The sequence below is a fragment of the Lontra canadensis genome, unplaced genomic scaffold (genome assembly GCF_010015895.1).
Source record: "Lontra canadensis isolate GAN:19392208 unplaced genomic scaffold, GSC_riverotter_1.0 scaffold1, whole genome shotgun sequence".
Lineage (NCBI taxonomy): Eukaryota > Metazoa > Chordata > Mammalia > Carnivora > Mustelidae > Lontra > Lontra canadensis.
The window spans coordinates 37,793,491-37,812,197 of NW_022630995.1; the positions used below are offsets into that span (position 1 = coordinate 37,793,491).

The 18,707-nt window shown below is 34.9% G+C and overlaps 1 protein-coding gene across 6 annotated transcripts in view; it reads left to right on the plus strand.

The window, feature by feature from the left end:
• The window catches only part of ARAP2 (ArfGAP with RhoGAP domain, ankyrin repeat and PH domain 2), a 183,974-nt gene that overhangs the window by 103,820 nt on the left and 61,447 nt on the right, over window positions 1–18,707 (plus strand). For all 6 annotated transcript variants that reach the window (XM_032853582.1, XM_032853617.1, XM_032853611.1 and 3 more), the window contains exons 20-22: window positions 7,519–7,682; window positions 12,462–12,674; window positions 15,895–16,000. In XM_032853582.1, coding sequence (XP_032709473.1) covers window positions 7,519–7,682; window positions 12,462–12,674; window positions 15,895–16,000 — 483 coding nt within the window. The remainder of the gene's footprint in view (window positions 1–7,518; window positions 7,683–12,461; window positions 12,675–15,894; window positions 16,001–18,707) is intronic.

Consider the following 18,707-nt stretch of genomic DNA (forward strand, 5'->3'; position numbering starts at 1 on the left):
ATTGAAATTACTAGTGTTGTGGAAAAGCTACAAGTGTTCACAGGAACAGAACCAGAAGAGAAGGATAATTGAATTAGCAAAGATTCTAAACAGTAATTATTAAATTTTATAAATGTATCCAAAGATGTAGAAAAAAAACATGAACAATGAGGGAAAATGGGTAATTAAAAAAAGAACCAAATGGAATTTCTAAACCTGAGGAATACATTCTCTGTAAAGAAAACTTCACTATCAGCTTAATGCCATTGTAGATTCTACATTAAAAAGAGATCAATGACCTTGAAAGATCAGTGACCTTGAAAGCATGCTGATAGCTACCAAAACCCAAGCATGGAGAGGGAAAAGACTAAATAAAATCAGTAGAGCCTCAGTGACCAGTGGGCCAATGTCAAGCAGCCTCATGTAAGTGTTAATTAGAATCCCAAAATGAAGGAGGAGAGAGAAGTCAAAAAATCTTTGAAGAATTGTGGGCAAATTTATATGAAATTGATAAAAACTGTTAACCCACATATGTACCAAATCAGCAAACCTCAGGCATATGATAATCAAATTTCTGAAAACCATTGTGAGGGGGAAAAAAAAAAAAGTACCAAGAGAAAAAAGACATTAAATATAGGTGACAAAGATGAGAGTGTCTTGTCATCAACAGTGCAAGCCAGAGGATAGTATATTGAAATCCTTTCAAGTGCTGGGGAAAAACAAACAAAACAACAAGTAACAAAAAACCAAAAACAAAACAAAAACAAAAAAAAACCCTCACAAAATAAGGAAACCAGCAGCTGTTAACCTAAAATACTAAATTGAGCAAAAATATATCTTTGAGGGGCGCCTGGGTGGCTCAGTGGGTTAAAGCGTCTGCCTTCAGCTCAGGTCATGATCCCAGGGTCCTGGGATGAAGCCCCACATCGGGCTCTCTGCACAGCCGGGAGCCTGCTTCCTCCTCTCTCTCTGCTGCCTCTCTGCCTGCTTGTCATCTCTATCAAATAAATAAATAAAATCTTAAAAAAAAATTTAAAAATATATCTTTCAGAAATGAAAGCAAAATAGTTATGGCCAAATAAATGCTGACTTACACTACAAGACAATGTTTTCATTTTTGTGTAAATGCATAAGATGGTCCTTTTTCAGTCATATATGTGGGGCGTGCTATTAGATTTTTGGTTGTGTTTAAAACATTCTTTATGTAATTGTATTTTTTTTAATACAGTCAAATTTATTGATCTTATTTGTGAAGACATTCTGGTTTTGGGCAGTAGACTGGGCTCGAGCATGATAGTCTATCTACACTCTGTGGTTATTATATTGTAATTTTGAGAAAATTGTTTTTGTAAGTCCTGGGGCTTGGTTTCTAGGTCTTATCGAACTGTCTTGATTCATTATAAGGATATAAGAATGTTTCGTTATATGACATTGAAGTGCCCTTTAAAACTTATGTTTGAGAAGTGCATAATTAGAATAATTTATTTCTCTGTAGTTAGAGTTCTTCAAAGTAACTTCAGATTTTCCAGATGTAAATGAAATGTTTCTTTGAAATTCTTATCTAGAAATGTAAAATCATTGTTTGATAATAATTGGAATCAAAAAGTCGGCCAGCATTTGTGTTGAAAATATCTTTTGATACTTTATTCCAGGCACAGAGATTAGATAAGCATCACAGAGAAAGTTGTTGAGCTGAGACTATTAAATGTCACACATCTACTTCACTAGATGCCATATTTTAGGATTCAGTATTTGACAAATTGACTCAGGAGTTAACTTGTCATTACTTGTTCTATCCCTCACTAGTTCACAAGGAGACAGCTAAACTTGTCATCATGGGATTTCTTCTGACTAGAAAGAAAACTTAAAATTCAAAATGTGCACAGTTCACGGCAGAATTATACTGGTATTACAGGGAGGTTGTTGTATTTTGGATTTCTTTCACTGCTTGCTGAAATACCCACTGTACTTGTTTGTTTATAAGCAAGCAATACCAAATACTTTGTATATATTTAGAGTTTAAGTGTCAAGTTAAAAAATTATGTAAGAATCAACAAAAATTAAAACTTTCCCTTTACCTAAACTCCTGAATTTAGCAAGTCCTAATTTTGATTGTCTACATAATGTGGGGGCTTGATATTTCTCAGAGAAGTTACCTGAATTACATTGTTTCAGTTAGACAAATTGTACCCAGCAATTTTGATGATATGACATAAATGGAAAGGCTAGAGCATGTCAGCACTATTACAACAAGTGTCAGATTTCTTCAAAAAGAAAATTACAGAAACAGGAGGTCAGGGTTGCTCTGATGCAGTGGAGAATAAGAACAGTTGATATATGTGTCAGAAAGCAAAAGATGAAGATTACAAGTACGCATGTCCAGGAGGAAGTAGGCATCCTAGGAAGTTCAGAAGTGTTAGCGGTGTGTCTAGTAAGGTGCTGCTAGCTTTATCTTCTTAGAGAAACATTTATAGAAAAGAAACTGAAGGAAAGAAAGGTGGACTTTTATTTTCTTTTTAAGTTAAGGCTAGTGAATTACCAGGAATGTAAGATGAGGGCCCCCCAACACAAAACAAAACAATACAAAAAATACAACAACCTAGTGTTCATGCAGCTCATTTCTTTCTCTTTAGAGTGAATCCAAAGTAGCCCGCTCAGAGTTTGAAATCAAGATCAAAGAGTTCTACTTTGGTATAAATATACAGCAGTGATTACTTTTAACTTATGTTTCAAACCAGATTTTTTCTACCTAGTGATAGGATTTTAAAACTATTATGAACCACGAAATGCCATACACAGTGCTCATGACTAGACATATGAAAATGCTTTCTTCCTTACCTCTCTATGCAAGTTTGGGTTCTAGCAGCCAAACATTTATGCATAGAACAGATGGTATAATGGAGGGCAAATCAGCTATTCATAATTAAGGAGGGGCACACATACTAAGCATCTGGACATTAGGAATAGGACATTAAGGATAGAGTTCCAGGGAGGGTTATCTGGAGTACACCTGGGGGAGAGTTGGAGTAGCCAGCCAAAGATCAGGAGATACTTATTGCAATAAAATGTGATTTTTTTTAAACTGTTGTCTTTAATATAGGAGACTGGCAGAGTTGGAGGGGAAAATATGGGCCAGATCATTAAGGCATTTTAATATTGAAAACTCCAGAGCTGGAGAAGGCAAACGATTAGGAAATGATGCCATTGGCTTTGCATTTATTTATTTATTAATTCATTTTTAATTTTTTTAATTGAAGTGTAGTTGACATGTAATGTTAGTTTTGGGCATACATGTAGTGATTCAACATTCATATAGATAGTGAAGTGATCACCATAATAAATCTGTCTACCATCTGTCACCTTAAAAGATTATTACATATTTTACATTTCCTGTGCAGTACATTGTATCCTCATGTCACATCTATTTTTAACTGGATGTTTGTACCTCTTATTTTCTACTTAGTTTGTACCCTTCCCCAATTTTCCCTTTCCCTTCACTCTCCTCCTCTCTGGCAACCACCATATTACTCACTGTATCTAAGGGTCAATATCTATTTTTGTTTCTTAGATTCCACATATAAGTGAAATCATTTATTTGTCTTTCTCTGACATATGTCACTTAGTATAATACCATCTCTGTCCATCCATGTTGTCACAAATGGCAAGATTTTAGGCTTTTTTATGGCTGAATAATGTTTCATTCAAACATATACGTATATACATAGATGTATATACATATACTGTCAGTGTCTTCCTTTATGTCTCCCCCCCATATGTGTGTGTGTGTGTGTGTGTGTGTGTGTGTCTTTATGAAAATCCATTCACCCCCCCCCATTTTGTCTTTCGATTGGAACGTTTAGTTCATTTACATTTGACGTAGTTATTGATAGACATGTACCTATTGCCATTTTGTTGATTGTTTTCTGTTGTTGTTGTTGTAGTTTTTCTGTTCCTTTCTTCTTCTTCTCCCTTCCCTTATGATTTTGTGACATTTGGTCCTTAGTGTTAAGTTTGTATTCCTTTTTCTTCTTCTTTTTTTTTTTTTTTTGGTGCAGATTTTATAGATATTTGGTTTTTGGTTTCCATGAGGTTCATATATAATATCCTTAACATACAGTCATTTGCTTTAAGTTAATGGTTATGTTCAAAGCACTACATTTTAACTGCCTACCCCCACCACTTTTTATGTTTTTGACATCACATTTTACCCATTATTATTGTGTGTGTCCTTTAATTGTGTAGTCCTAGATGATTTTACTACTTTTGTCCTGTAATCTACATTCTAGCTTTGTAAGTTGCTAGGCCCACTTCCTTTACTATATATATATATATATATTTACCATTATCAATAAGATATTTTTTTCTTTCATAGTTTTTAATTTCAGTTATGGCCTTCTCTTTTTATTTAAAGACGTCCTTTTAACATTTCTTTTAAGTCTGGTTTGATGAACACCTTCAGTTTTTCCTTACCTGAGAAGCTTCTTACCTCTCCTTTAATTCGGAGTGATAATATTGCTGGGTGTAGAGTATTCTTGGTTGTAATTTTTTTTCCTTTCAGCACTTTGAATATGTCGTGTTACTCTGTTTGGTAAAATTTCTGTTATAAAATCAGCTGATAGTCTTGAGGGGGTTCCCTTGTATGTAAGGGGTTGTTTTCTCTTGATGCTTTTAAGATTCTCGATTTAACTCCTGCACTAGTTATAATATGTCTTGGTGTGAGTCTTTTTGGGTTCATGTTATATTGGACTCTTCTGTTCCTGAACTTGGAGGTCTGTTTCCTTTACCAGGTTAGGGAAGTATTCAGACATTATTTCTTCAAATAGGTTTTCTGTCCCTTTTTTTTTTTTTTTCTTTATTCTCCTTCAGGGACTCCTATAATGCAAGTATTTGAATACTTGATGTTGTCTCATTGGTCTCTTAAACTGTGCTCACTTTTTAAATTACCTTTTCTTTTTGCTGTTCTGTTTGGGTGATTTTTGTTCCCAAGTCTTCCGTTCCTCTGCACTCACCCATTCTTCTGCATCCTTTAATCCGCTGTTGATTCCTAACTTCCTTTCAGTTATTATATTCTTCAGCCCTGATTCTTTTTTATATTTTCTATCTCTTCATTGAAGTTCCACCTGTGTTCATTTTTCCTTAGATTTTAGTAAACATCATTATGATCCTTACTTCGAGTCCGTCTGGTCTAGCTTGTCATTCAAAGCCATTGTTTCCTTGTTTATTTTCTGTTTAGATTATTGATTAAGTAGGGTATTAAGGTCCCCTATTATTGTGTCATTATCAATTAGTTCCTCTATGTTTATTATTAATCGTTTATATATTTGGGTGCTCCCATGTTGGGGGCATAAATATTTACAGTTGTTGGATCTCCTTGTTGGATTGTCCCCTTTATTATGATATAGTACCCTTCTTTATCACTTCTTACTGTCTTTTCTTTTAAAGTCTATTTTGTCAGATATAAGTATTGCCACTCCAGCTTTCTTTTGACATCCATTTGTGTAATAAATGTTTCTACATCCCCTCACTTTTTTTTTTTAAGGTTTGTTTTTATTTATTTGACAGAGCACAAGCAGGGGGAGCAGCAGGCAGAGGGAGAGGGAAAAGCAGGCTCCCCACGGAGCAAGGAGCCTGATGTGGGACTTGATCCCAGGACTCTGGGATCATGACCCAATCTGAAGGTAGACGCTTACCTGAGTGAGCCACCCAGACACCCCATCCCCTCACTTTCAACCTATAGGCGTCCTTAAGTCTAAAATGAGTCTCTTGTAGACAGCATAATGATGGGTCTTGTTTTTCTATCCATTCTGACATCCTATGACTTTGGATTAGAGCATTTAGTCCATTTACATTTAAAGTAAGTATTGATGGATATTTATTTATTGCCATTTTAGTATGTGTTTTGTTGTTTTTGGAGATTTTCTCAGATCCTTTATGTCTTTGTCACTTTTGGTTTTTCCACTCAAAGAATCCTCTTTAGTATTTCTTGCAAAGATGGTTTAGTGGTATGACCATTACTTTGAATTCTTTATCTGGCAGATTGCTTGTCTCTGTTTTGTTGTTTTTCTGAGATTTTGTTTTGTTCTTTCATTAGGAATATATTCCTCTGTCTCATTATTTTGTCTCTGTTTCTTTCTATCAGTTTCATTTCTCAATCTTGAGATTAGTTTTGCATATTAGATCATGCTGGAAGCCCTAAGGAGTGGAGATTAGAGAGGTGGAGAAGTGGGAAAGGAGGTTTATTAGGAGGCATTTTAGTGACCTTAAGGAGAAGTGTGAAGACCTGAAATCAAACAATGCTGGAATGAAGAGGAAGCAGAGTAAATATATTCAGGAACAAGAAATCAGCAGAATTCGTATGGCAGTGATAGGGATGGGGGGGACAGGAACCAATTTAAAATCAGTTAATCCTGGGGCACCTGGGTGGCTCAGAGTTATGAGATTGAGCCCTGTGTTGGACATGCTGGTTGTGGAGTCTGCTTAACATTCTCTCTCCCAACCCCCCAACTTAGGTGTGTGCACGCACACCCTCTGTCTCTTAAAAAAAAAAAAAAAGAAAGAAAGAAAGAGAAAAAATTTAAATTAATCCTAAATTTCTGGTGGGATAAGCGGAGAATTTTAGTACCCGTTTGGTATGAGAAAGAGAAAGTTTTGAGATAGTTGTGGCACAGTAAGATGAGGGTGTCCAAAAATTAATATTAATTAATATAATGGTTTACTACTTAGTTATTAATGTTACATTCATTGAGTGTTGAGGTAGGTACTATTATTACCTTCATTTTGCCACTGATGAAACTGTGGCCCAAAGAAGGTTGATAACTTGCCCCAGGTCACAAAGGAATTAAGTGCAGAGTGAAAATTTGAATTTGGGAGGTGATTTTCCAGGCTCTTGACTGCTTTACGCTCTGGCTTTTCAGTCACATGGAGATCTGATCTGTGAGATACATATATAACCTGGAGATAGGGATTTGTGGTTATCACCTCCAGGAGAGGGACAAAGCCACCGACCTGAATGAATGACATGTCTCTGCAGAGTCCTTGGAGTTCATGCGAGTGCACGGAGGTTCAAAAAGAGGAAGTGAGCTTGTGTGGAAATCGAGTGACCAGAAAGACAGGAGGAAAAACCAGAATGAATTGTATTTTTTTTCCTTAAGAATGTATTTTTTTTTTTTAAGACATGAAATCATTGACAGTTCTAAAAATGTTGAAAAATGTAGCCGCAAAATCTAGTCACCCATGATGCTGGCCAGAGTAGTTTCAGTTCACATATTCAGAAACAAAATAAAAGGGGTCAGGAAATGTAAGGGAGATGAGATCATGAATTCAGAGAACTTCCTGTCTTCTTGGAGAGATGTGACTACACAGGCAAAAGGGAGCTCGAATGGGAGCTAGTGGTGGATGGAGGGTTTTTCTGCTCATGGATGAGACAAGATCACATTTATATGTATTAAGGATCATCTGTCTAGAAGTAAGAATAAAAAAAAAAAAAACCTAAAAAAAAACCACCCAAATTATAATTTGAAATGCTTTTAAACTTTACAGAACATTATACATCCATGGGCATAGCAAGTTGGATTTCACAGTCTGGCATACTGCAATTGAGAAAGCAGCAGGTACAGATGGCAATGCTCTACAGGATCAGCAGCTCAGCAAAAATGACGTCCCCATTATTGTGAACAGCTGTATAGCATTTGTTACACAGTATGGTGAGTATCACAGAGTTTTTATTCAACCCACAGAACTCATAGTATCATTCTTAGAGTTTTTAAGTGTTACTTCCATTGGACTGCACTAGGGCTCTTGATATTTGTAAGTACATCCGTGAAAAATAAAAACGTAGTCACTATTCAGCCAAATGCCATTCTTTCTCCCAATAAAATTCAAATTACATAACGTACTTTTACTATTTTCTTTTTCTCACGTGCATAAAAACTTTAAATGCCATATTGAAACAATCTGTAAGATGTATATTAGAAATAGATTGAAGACTATATTTTTTCAGAGGTTTTAAGCTTTCAGTAAAGTGAAGGGGAAGGTAAAGTGTTGCTTCATAATCATGTTTTTGGAAGTGGTAAACTGTGGGACAATATTGTGAAAGAATGGATTCTTTTGGTGCCATATATTCAAGTGTGTGGGTACATTTATTTCATTCAGCATGCTCTTGTTCACGTGTTTGCATTAAGAATTGTAGTTATTATAATAGTTTTGACTTAATTTTAACAGGCATTTTTATGAATAGCTTCCAAGTAAAAGATAACTGGTTGACCATGTATGGTCTAGCTTCATTTTAATTTAATATGCTATGATAGTATTTTAGATGTACCTGAAAAGTAAAGTATGATTTGATTTTTTATGTTTATTGTCAAGTTACTTTGAATTCCTCAAATTCCTTCTTTCTGTTTCATATTTCCTTAATACTCTAAAAGGTAGAAGTTTAACTGTATTTTTATTTTTTATTTATTTTATTTATTTTTTAAGATTTTATTTATTTATTTGACAGAGAGAGAGATCACAAGCAGGCAGAGAGGCAGGCAGAGAGAGAGGAAGGAAGCAGGCTCCCTGCTGAGCAGAAAGCCCGATGCGGGGCTCAATCCCAGGACCCTGAGATCATGACCTGAGCCGAAGGCAGAGGCTTAACCCACTGAGCCACCCAGGCGCCCCTAACTGTATTTTTAATATAAAAATGTTTTCTACCTGTTAATCTGTAGATAAGTGTCATTGATTTAGATTACAAACGTGGAAAAGTAAAATGATTGATCTTATATTTTGGAAGACAATTAACTTTTATTTTTGTTCTCTCAATATTAGAAGTGTCCTTGGGTGTTTTTAATTTGAAAAGAAGGTATAATCAGTGAGAGAGCTGCTGTAAAATATTGTGTTATTAGTTCGTTTCTTATTTATTGTCTGTTGTATGCCAGCCATTGATCTTGGTGCTGGAAATAAGCAGTGAGAGTAAAAAGTTAAAGACAAAGCCATGAATCATGGATTTCAGTATGAGAACTGACAATAAGCTGATATGAGCAAAATGTCAAAAATAACAGGCTATGAAGAAAACAATTTTTAGAAATTAAAATGTGTGTATATTAACCTATTTTCTTCTGGGGAGAATTCCATTTTAAGTATTTTGCTTATTTCAGATGTAATCCAAGTACAACTATCATTGATACTCAGATTCACTGTGTTTGAATTATATATGTTTGAATTATATATCTACCATAAATATGTATGTAATCACATTATTTGGCTATTACTGTATGAAGTTCCTTCCTATGATATTATGTCTGTATTTTCCTTATCAGTGGTAATCATCTGTTCATTTGAAAATGGGAGAGGAGGAAGGTTATTGTCTTTATTTATTAGTCATTCCTTATTAGAGTGCACTTGAATTTCATAGGTATAAATGAATTACACACATATTATGTTTTAGTAAGAGCATAACCTCATTGGGAATTTTCACATTATTAGTTTCATAATGGCAGAGGGTCTTTCTTAAGCTGAGAAATGATTAAAATAACTCCACTAGCTCCAGTGAATCCAATTTATTGTTTCTCTAGGGAAATCAGAAGTTTGTGGTGTTTCTTTGAATTTAAAATCATTAAGCATTAGATTGTTTCCAACCAAATTTCATACTTTAAAACTACTTTGTAACACTGGCATAAGGTACATTAACTTGCATATTAAAGTAATAAAGCCAACGGAAGACTCTTTATGTTTTGTTTTGTTTTTAATGATCAGAACATGGGGAAATCACAATGTTACCAGTATGTATAGAAGTAAAGATACTATATGCACTTAACAAAATGCCCCGTGATTAATTGAATGCAGGTGGTTGATTCAGAGCTTTTACAAAACTGCAATTATTTTGAACTTCCTGACCTATATATTAAAATCTGAAGGCCAGGGGCGCATGGATGGGTCAGTCTGTTGAATGCTCTGCCGTCACCTCAGGTCATGATCCTGGTATCCTGGAATCAAGCCCCGCATCAGGAGCTGCCTTTTCCCTGCTTGTGCTCTCTGGCTTTCTCTCTGGCTCTCAAATTAATAAAATATTTAAAACAAATAAATAAAATCTGAAGACCAATTTTTTTATGCTCACAGTGTCAAGGTTTGATCTTGACCAAGTTCACAGTCAATTTTGTAGAGTTTAATTTTTTTTAATGAGTTATAGTAGTTTTTTGCGGGGAAATTTATGTAAACAAAATTGTTTAAATTCACGTGCAGTTAACTTATTTGAGTACTCACTATTAGAAATTCAACTAGAAGCACAAGATCTCAAAAACTTAGTCACATTTTTTTTTGTTTTTGTAGAAGTTGCTTATTCTTGCATTAAATAATCATTTATTGAATGCTTACTAAGTTCTAGTCACAGTGTAGTTAACTGTACACAGAGAATAAAACATGCCCCTTGCCTTCTAGGTATTTATAGACCTTTGAATCAAAGGCAAACAACTAGGCAGTTACATCTCAAGCGTACAAAATTCTGTAGTAGAGAGTCAGCGGTTGGTACGAGGTGAATTTCACCTGGAGTATGGGTAGTCACTGCTTCATGGGTGAGATGTGGTGCCTACCATGATTAAGAGAAAGTAGGAGCTATTCAGAAGAAGAAGGGAATAGGACTTCTAGGAGGAGGAACAGTCGTACGCCCATGTATAGAGTCATGAGTGGGAAGGTGGTACACAGATTTTTTTTTTTTTTTTTTTTTTTTTTTGGTACACAGATTTTTAAGTATGTTGGTTACACCAGCAGACCTGTATCTCAGATCAAGCTGTTATCACTGTGGAGGTGGCCTGGAGGGTTGCCTAAAAATAGGCATGTGAAAATGTAGTGAGGAATCGAATGCAAAAAATAACAGTACATGAGATGAAGAAAAGGGGACAGTTTTGAGAACAAGGTTATGATGAAAAATGTATGTGACATTTGTTTTGTTTCACTTTAATATTGTAAGTGAGAAAGAAAAGTTCTGACTTACAAAGGACTGGGGAGAAGGCACTTCCATGTATTGAGATACAGGAACAAGATAAAGAACATACTGGGATTGGTAGGTGACCTAGCAAATGGGACAGGAGACTTAATTCCTCAGATTTTTTTGATTTGTCCATGACAATTTTGTGTGTGTGTGTGTGTTATAGTTATCTTACAAAGAATCTGTGTATTAAAGTGTATGTGTGTGTGTGTGTGTGTGTGTGTGTTTGACATCTTAGAAATGAAAACCCAGGTGAAAATGTATATGTAGTAGTTGAAGTAATAAAGTTGGGTTCACCCTGAGAATTTTGTGGGGGAGTCAGAAAGACAGGAGACTTGATGAATTTCTGGAATCATTAGTAAACGCTAGATTATAATATATCTAGAGGACTGGAAGAGTCATCATAGAGGAAAGGGGGGAAGATATGCGATCATAATGTCACAAAAGCCATGAAAATAAGAATTTTAGCATGGATTCATTTGAATGTCAAATACTGCAGGGGATTCTCATTGGATAAAAACAGGAAAACATATAGAAAATAGGATGTCATTGGTATTCTTGATGAAGGTGGTCCCAATTGCATGGGGATTGGGCACAGAGGCAAGATTGTAGCTCAAAGATGAACAGGAGTGAGGGTGAGATGGTAGGAAGAATAAATATAGGAAATTCAGCAGGGTTTTGGAAGGAGGAGAAACCAGAGACCTGGGGGGGGGGGCAAAGGTACCATTTAATTTTATTTATTTATTTATTTATTTTTGAAGTATCATCATTACCATCACTCCTCTTTACTCCTCTTCCTCTTACTAACCACACCTCTCCCCTTTAGTTTACATGGGGCACTTAATGAACCAATAACTTTTTAAAGGAGATGACCCTCAGGGCGCCTGCGTGGCTCCATTGATTGAGCATCTGATTCTTGATTTCAGCTCAGGTCATGATCTCAGGGTCCTGAGATCAAGTCCCACACTGAGCTGTGCTGAGTGTGGAGCCTGTTTAAGATTCTCGCTCTTCCTCTCTCTCTGCCTCTCCCCTGCCTCAAAAAAACAAAACAAAACAAAACAAAGGATATCCAACTCTTCATCTAGAAGAAGAAAAAAATGTGAAATAGGAAGAAATTAATATACAAATATGAGTGCAGAGGGTTAAGAAAAAATTATACCAGAGAGTCTGTTTACTGGTGAAGCTGAAGACAAACTTGAATTCTGGGAGACAAAGTGAAGCTAGCGCACCATTGGTTAAGAAAAAAAAATTTAAAAAAATTGCAGATACCATGAAAAACTGAGGGAAGGGCTAACTAGGGGCTTGCTAACAGCTGAGGATGAGGCTGCAGTAGTTCATCAGGTTTACATTTTAAATACCTAAATTAGTGGGCAGGAGAGGCTCTTTCCCTCATGTGTTTCTATCAACTCTTGGATAATGATTTTGTCTTGCTTAATATCCCAACACAATTTTTTTCTATTTCTAAGGTTTAAGAGTGGATTTTGATTTTCAACTTTTTTCATATAATTTTTTTTAAACAAAGGTTTAGGATGCAAATATATCTATCAAAAGAATGGTGATCCTTTGCACATAAGTGAACTTCTGGAGAGTTTCAAAAAAGATGCAAGAAGCTTTAAATTGAGAGCAGGAAAACATCAGCTTGAAGATGTGACAGGCGTGTTGAAAAATTTTCTCTCTGACATTGACGATGCACTTCTTACTAAGGAGCTCTATCCGTATTGGATCTCTGCTTTAGGTAATACATATAATATAGAACATAATAAATGCTTGTCTTCTAATTTGATAATTATATCTTTTAAATCTTTGATCTGAGAATTGAAAGGAACAATGTACATAATGGCTTAGAACAGAAATTGTGCAAATATCAATTATTTGTATCTACCTAAAAGAAATTTCTAGTAATAATTGCTAAGTAGTGTATTAAAGTAATTCATAGTTTTCAGATTTCTTAGTGTTTGTGTTAACTTTGAAGTTTTATGGTCAGGTCCATGTATGCTATTAATTTCTCATTAAGATTAAAATGAAAGGTGTAATATAAGTTTGATTTTATCCCATTCCCTCATTAGCTCTTTGCCTGTATCATTTACTCTACCTCTGTAGGGATACATAACAGTATTTTTTTTTTAACTCTTTCCTTCTTCATTTTTCATTAATTAATTAAAAAAAAAAGACAATTTTGCTACACTGTAAGAAAACCTATTTAAGAAATGACCCTAGAAAAGTAGTTTATTTAATCACTTACTGGGTTAAATTGATTCAGTAAAACCTACATCTATATCCATTAATTCAAAATAACTCCTTTTACAGAAACATTACAAAAATGAAGACTTTTAAATGTAAGCATTACCTTTAATCCCATTTTTCTAATAGAACTATTTTCATTTTTATATATTTTATAGTGTTTGTCCTACACTTATAATTTATGTAATCCTTATTATAGTAATAAACCACAAGCATTTCTCCTATATCTACAGTATTTTCAAAATGATTTTCAATCTTTATTTTTTCAATTTAAAAAAATTTGTCATTGAATTTTTATGATAATTTACTAATATATTTCTCACTTGTACATTTAATCTGTTTAGGATTTTTGCAAAAGTGGCCTTTGAATTTGACTATATGATACTTCTCTATTGAGAAATAGGCTTTTCCAGTGAACGTATTTGTTTAATTTTAAATATAAACGTGATACTTAAGGGATTAATGTGGAAATGATGTCATAAAACATCCACAGTTTGGAAAATTATCCCAAGAATGATCTGCATTAGTGTCAGCAAGAAGGGAGTGGGATTGTTATTAAAGCTTTTCACAACTGCCCAATTCAGAAGCCTTTTGTTTGCCTCCTGATGCTGCTCAAATCAATAGGTTCAACTCCAATCACAAAGAGAGTTGACTGCATAATTACGTGGGATATAAAATACGGAATAAGATATACATCTCTTTAAGCCCAGTTATCTTGCCACCCTCATTTTTGTTTCAGAAACATTTCTTTGTAATTTATAACTATGAAATTATTTATAGCATCTCAATAAAGGCTTACAATTTATCTTTGTTGTAAAGTCAGTTATCAAAAATTTGAGGCTTTTGTTCAATTATCAGGGTCTATGACAAAGATGTCTTTAATGTTGTCAATCTATCAGGAGGAGGTAGTTGGTAGATAGTAGCATATGTCAAAGAGGAATGTGTTTATCTTTTACTTGAATGTGAATTCTTTGAGAATTTTCTTGGAGAAGGTTTCGGATACGAGGTCAGATAGCCTTAAAGTTATTTGCTTTTAGATCCAGCATAGCCCTGACTTGTCAGAAGTGCCTTGTGTTGGATCTGACAAGAATAAACTGGAACTTTCTGGGTGACCTCATAGGAGAGCTCTCTTGGGTCCTGTGCACTGAGGCAAAGAATGCCTTACAGTGTCATACCACCTATTTATATGATATATGATCTATTCTTCTAAGAACACCATTAAATTGTCTGAAGTCTATGGCTAGCTGAACATTTCTTTGTATTTTCTGTATGACCTGAAATCTATCTTAAGTTTTACTTTCAAATTGCTTAAGCTTTACTTTGAAAATACCATCTATTTTATCCTTATTAGATTTGTGAAAATGTGCTTTACTAGCATGACTTCTTATAAGTATAATAGAATTAATTACATTTTATTAAGTAAATACCATTACAGTTAGAAACTGGATGAGAAGAGGGTCAGTGTTTGGATTGTACTAGAGATGATAGATAATTCTTCATCCACTTCCAGTGTAGTCCTTTGAATATAATTTGGGTGTTTTCCACTCTTGCTTATAGAGGGTCATCTAGTAGCACATTTAAGTCAACATGATCATGTTTACTTTCATAGTCCTTCCGTGCAGACTGTATCAGTACAAAAGAGCTATCAGTTACAGTTTTGAATAAGAGTGTACTTCAAAAATGTGCCACAGAGTTTCTTACTACCCCAGGGATCCTAGTGCCCTTTAAAAGTGACCGTGTACTTTTAAAGAATCATTAATGAGCATGCTGCTGGCTTTCTGTGAAAAGAATAGGTAGGGCTAAGCAGAAAATGAAAAAGTCTTGTTTCCAAAGGTAGTTGGAAATTGCAAGGGAATATCTAAGTGCAATCTCCTTAAGGTACAAAGTCAGTACAAGTTATTTGTTTGAAGAATGGCCTTTCATTTCCCCTGTGAGCTAGCCGGTCAGATCAGACCACCACTACACATCTTTAGAGTCTAGAACTTCAGGGGTTGCTGGGCCTAGTTTCTCCAAGTATTTGACTTAGGAGGTTAGGAGAGGGAAGCATAATTCCTTTTCACCCCCCTCTCTATAACAGAGGGTCCATCCTCCTGTAAGTCTGTGTCATAGCTGTCAGGGCTGCACATGATTTCTTCCATTGCCCCCTTCTCTTTTCCAAGGAGGTGGAGGTACCAGGTTTGGTAAGAGGCCCTCTACATGAATCTGCAGGGTAATGCAGTTCATAGCTTTGGGATGGTTCGTAGTTTTGGTAAGATTTTTGTGATTACTAACACACACACACACACACACACACACACAATCACAAATGTCATTTTCAAATAACAGATAGTGAAATCTTTCCATAGCCAAAGAAAGTACTTTTGGTTTATCTTTCAATTTGTACTCCAATATGAGTTCTTAATTGAATATATTCCTATTAGTTGAAGTTCAGTAGTTCATCAAGTGGGAGATAAAATGCAAACCTGGGTTTTGAAAGTGCTTCATTTTTAATTAGAAAGTATTATAACTATAGCTTATTACCACATAATGTTGATGTAAGTGCTTTGCCAGAATTAGAGAAGTTTGAATGTTTATTCTATTGAAACTTGATTAGATCACTTAGTGAAATAATAATGAATACTATTTTAAAATAGTGTTAAAAGGCAGATGTGTAGTGTAGACTATTAATTTAGGCTTAAGATTGTTTTGTGTTTTGTTTTGTTTTGACCATCTAGATACTCAAGATGACAAGGAAAGAATTAAAAAGTATGGAGCATTTATACGTTCTCTTCCAGGGGTCAACCGAGCAACATTGGCAGCTGTAATCGAACACCTTTACAGGTGAGCGGTTTCCCTGAGCTTTCCTAGACATTTCAAACATGACATTCAGTAAGGCATTGTATCTTAAATTTAAAGCAGTGTAGCAAACTTTCTGTATGGGGCTGTAAATTTCCCATCATATCTTAAAAATGGTTACAATCTACCAAAAAACTACTAGAACTGATAAATGTATTCAGTAAGGTCGTAGGATACAAAATGAATATATAGAAATCTGTTGCATTTTTAGAGGCTAATAATGAAGTAGCAGAAAGAGAAATTAAGACAATAGTTCCATTTATAATTGCACCCAAAATAATAGAATACTTTAGGAATTAGCTTAGCCAATGAAGTGAAAGGAAAGATTTGTACTCCAAAAACTATAAAACACCAATGAAAGGAACTGAAGATGACAGAAGTAAATGGAAAGATATACTGTGTTCAAAGAATGGAAGAATTAAATTGTAAAATGACCATACTTCCTAAACAAATCTGTAGATTTAATGCAATTCCTTTCAAAATCCCAACAGAATTTTTTATAGAATTAAAATCAAGTAGTCCTAAAATTTGCATGGAACCACAGAAGTTCCCAAATAGTCAAAACAGTCTTGAGAAATAGCAGCAAAGCTGGAAGTACCACAATCCTAGATTTTAAGATATCCTACAAAGCTCTAGTGACTGAAACAGTGTGGTACTGGCACACAAACAGACACATAACGCAATGGAACAGAATAGAGAGTCCAGAAATAAACTCATGCTTACATGGTCAATTTATGACAAAGGAGGCAAGAATATACAATAGGGAAAAGACAGTCTCTTTAACAAGTGGTGCTAGGAGAACCAGACAGCTTACATGTAAAAGAAACTGGACCACTTTCTAACACCATACACAAAAAACAAACTGAAATGGATTAAATACCTAAATGTGAGACCTTAAACAATAAAAGTCCTAGAAGAGGACATAGACTGTTATTTCTTTGACATTGACTTTAGAAAAATCTTTCTCGATGTCTCCTCGGGCAAGGGAAACAAAAGTAAAAATAAACTATTGGGACTGTACCAAAATAAAATGCTTTTGCACAATAAAGGAAACTATCAACAAAACAAGGCAGCCTACTGAATGGGGGAAGATATTTACAATGACATATCCAATAAAGGGTTAATGTTCAAACTATATAAAGAACTTCTGTAAATCAATAACAGAGAAACATATAATCTCATTAAAAATTGGCAGAGGACCTGAGTAGACATTTCTCCAAGGGAGACAGATGGCTAAATGACACATGAAAAGATGCTCAACACCATTAATCATTAGGGAAATGCAAATCAAAACTACCATGAGATATCCCCTTATGCCAGTCAGAATGGCTAGTAACAAAAAGACAGAAAAATAATAAGTGTTGTTGGCAAGGATGTGGAGAAAAGGGACCTGTCTTGCACTGTTGACGGAAATACGCAACAGTGTAGCCACTATGGAAACAGTATGGATGTTCCTCAAAACACTAAAATAGAATTACCATATAATCTAGTAATTCCACTACCAGTTTTTACTCAAAGAAAGTAAAAGCACTAATTCAAAAAGATATATGCACCCCCATGTTTATTGCAGTTTTATTTATAATAGCCAAGTCATAGAAGCAATGTTAAGTGTCCATCAATAGATGAACAGATGAAGAAGTGGTAGCAAGTATACACAATGAAATATTACTCAGCCATAAAAAATAATGAGGTTTTTGTTATTTGCAACAACATGGATGGACCTGGAGGGTGTTATACTGAGTGAAGTAAATCAGACTGAGAAAGACAAATACCGTATGGTTTCACTTGCCTGAGGAATTTAAGAAAGAAATGAACAAAGAAAAAAAAAAAAAAAAGACCAAAAAAATGCCAGATTCTTAAATACGGAGAACAGCTGGTGGTTACCAGAGTAGGTGGGCAGGAGGATGAGTGAAGAAAATGGTTTTAAAATGAAACTCCCAGTGAACTATCGCTTTAGTGTTTCTTTCTGTAACTAAGGCCTGTTTCAGATAAATAGCATATGGAAGATTTCTTAAATGAATTCGAAATCATCAGGTGCAGCTTCCCCCAGATGAGTCCAATGCATAAGCACAAACTTTCTTGAAACTCATCTAAGAGGGAAGCTGGAGAAGAGAAGGAAGTACAGAGATCAGAATTCTCTAGGAGGCGTCTGTCGGTGAGCATAGTATTTTCTCATGATGGTTTTTACAGAAACTTTTAATTCTTCAATATGAATTTGTATCTAACTGGTAATTCCAGCATTTTAGTGTCAGGCTGTTGATTAGAGGAGAACAGTTTAGAAATCAAATAATCAAATATTTTAGAAATCAAATATTTTCTATGTCAAGGTATGTAGTTTCCTCCATTTGGGAGGAGAGGAAGAATATAATAGTTCCTTGAAAAGTGGGATCTCTGAAGGATGAGGAATGTTTGGAAAAAACAAAAACAAAAACCGTTTCCATTGAAATGAAAGGCTGGTTTGTTTTGCTGTCTGCAAGAATTACTACAGAACTTCAACAAGTGTGAATATGGTTCAAGGAATATCATTGTAGCCATAATCCTTCCCGCACGGATGCAGGACTCTCTCGAATGAATTTTGGTGAAGTTGGATTCTACTAGAACTACCTTATTTGTGGTCTACATTCAGAAATTCTTCACAATTTCTTTTTTTGTTATGTTTCTCTTCCCACTACCACTTCTCATGCATGTAAAC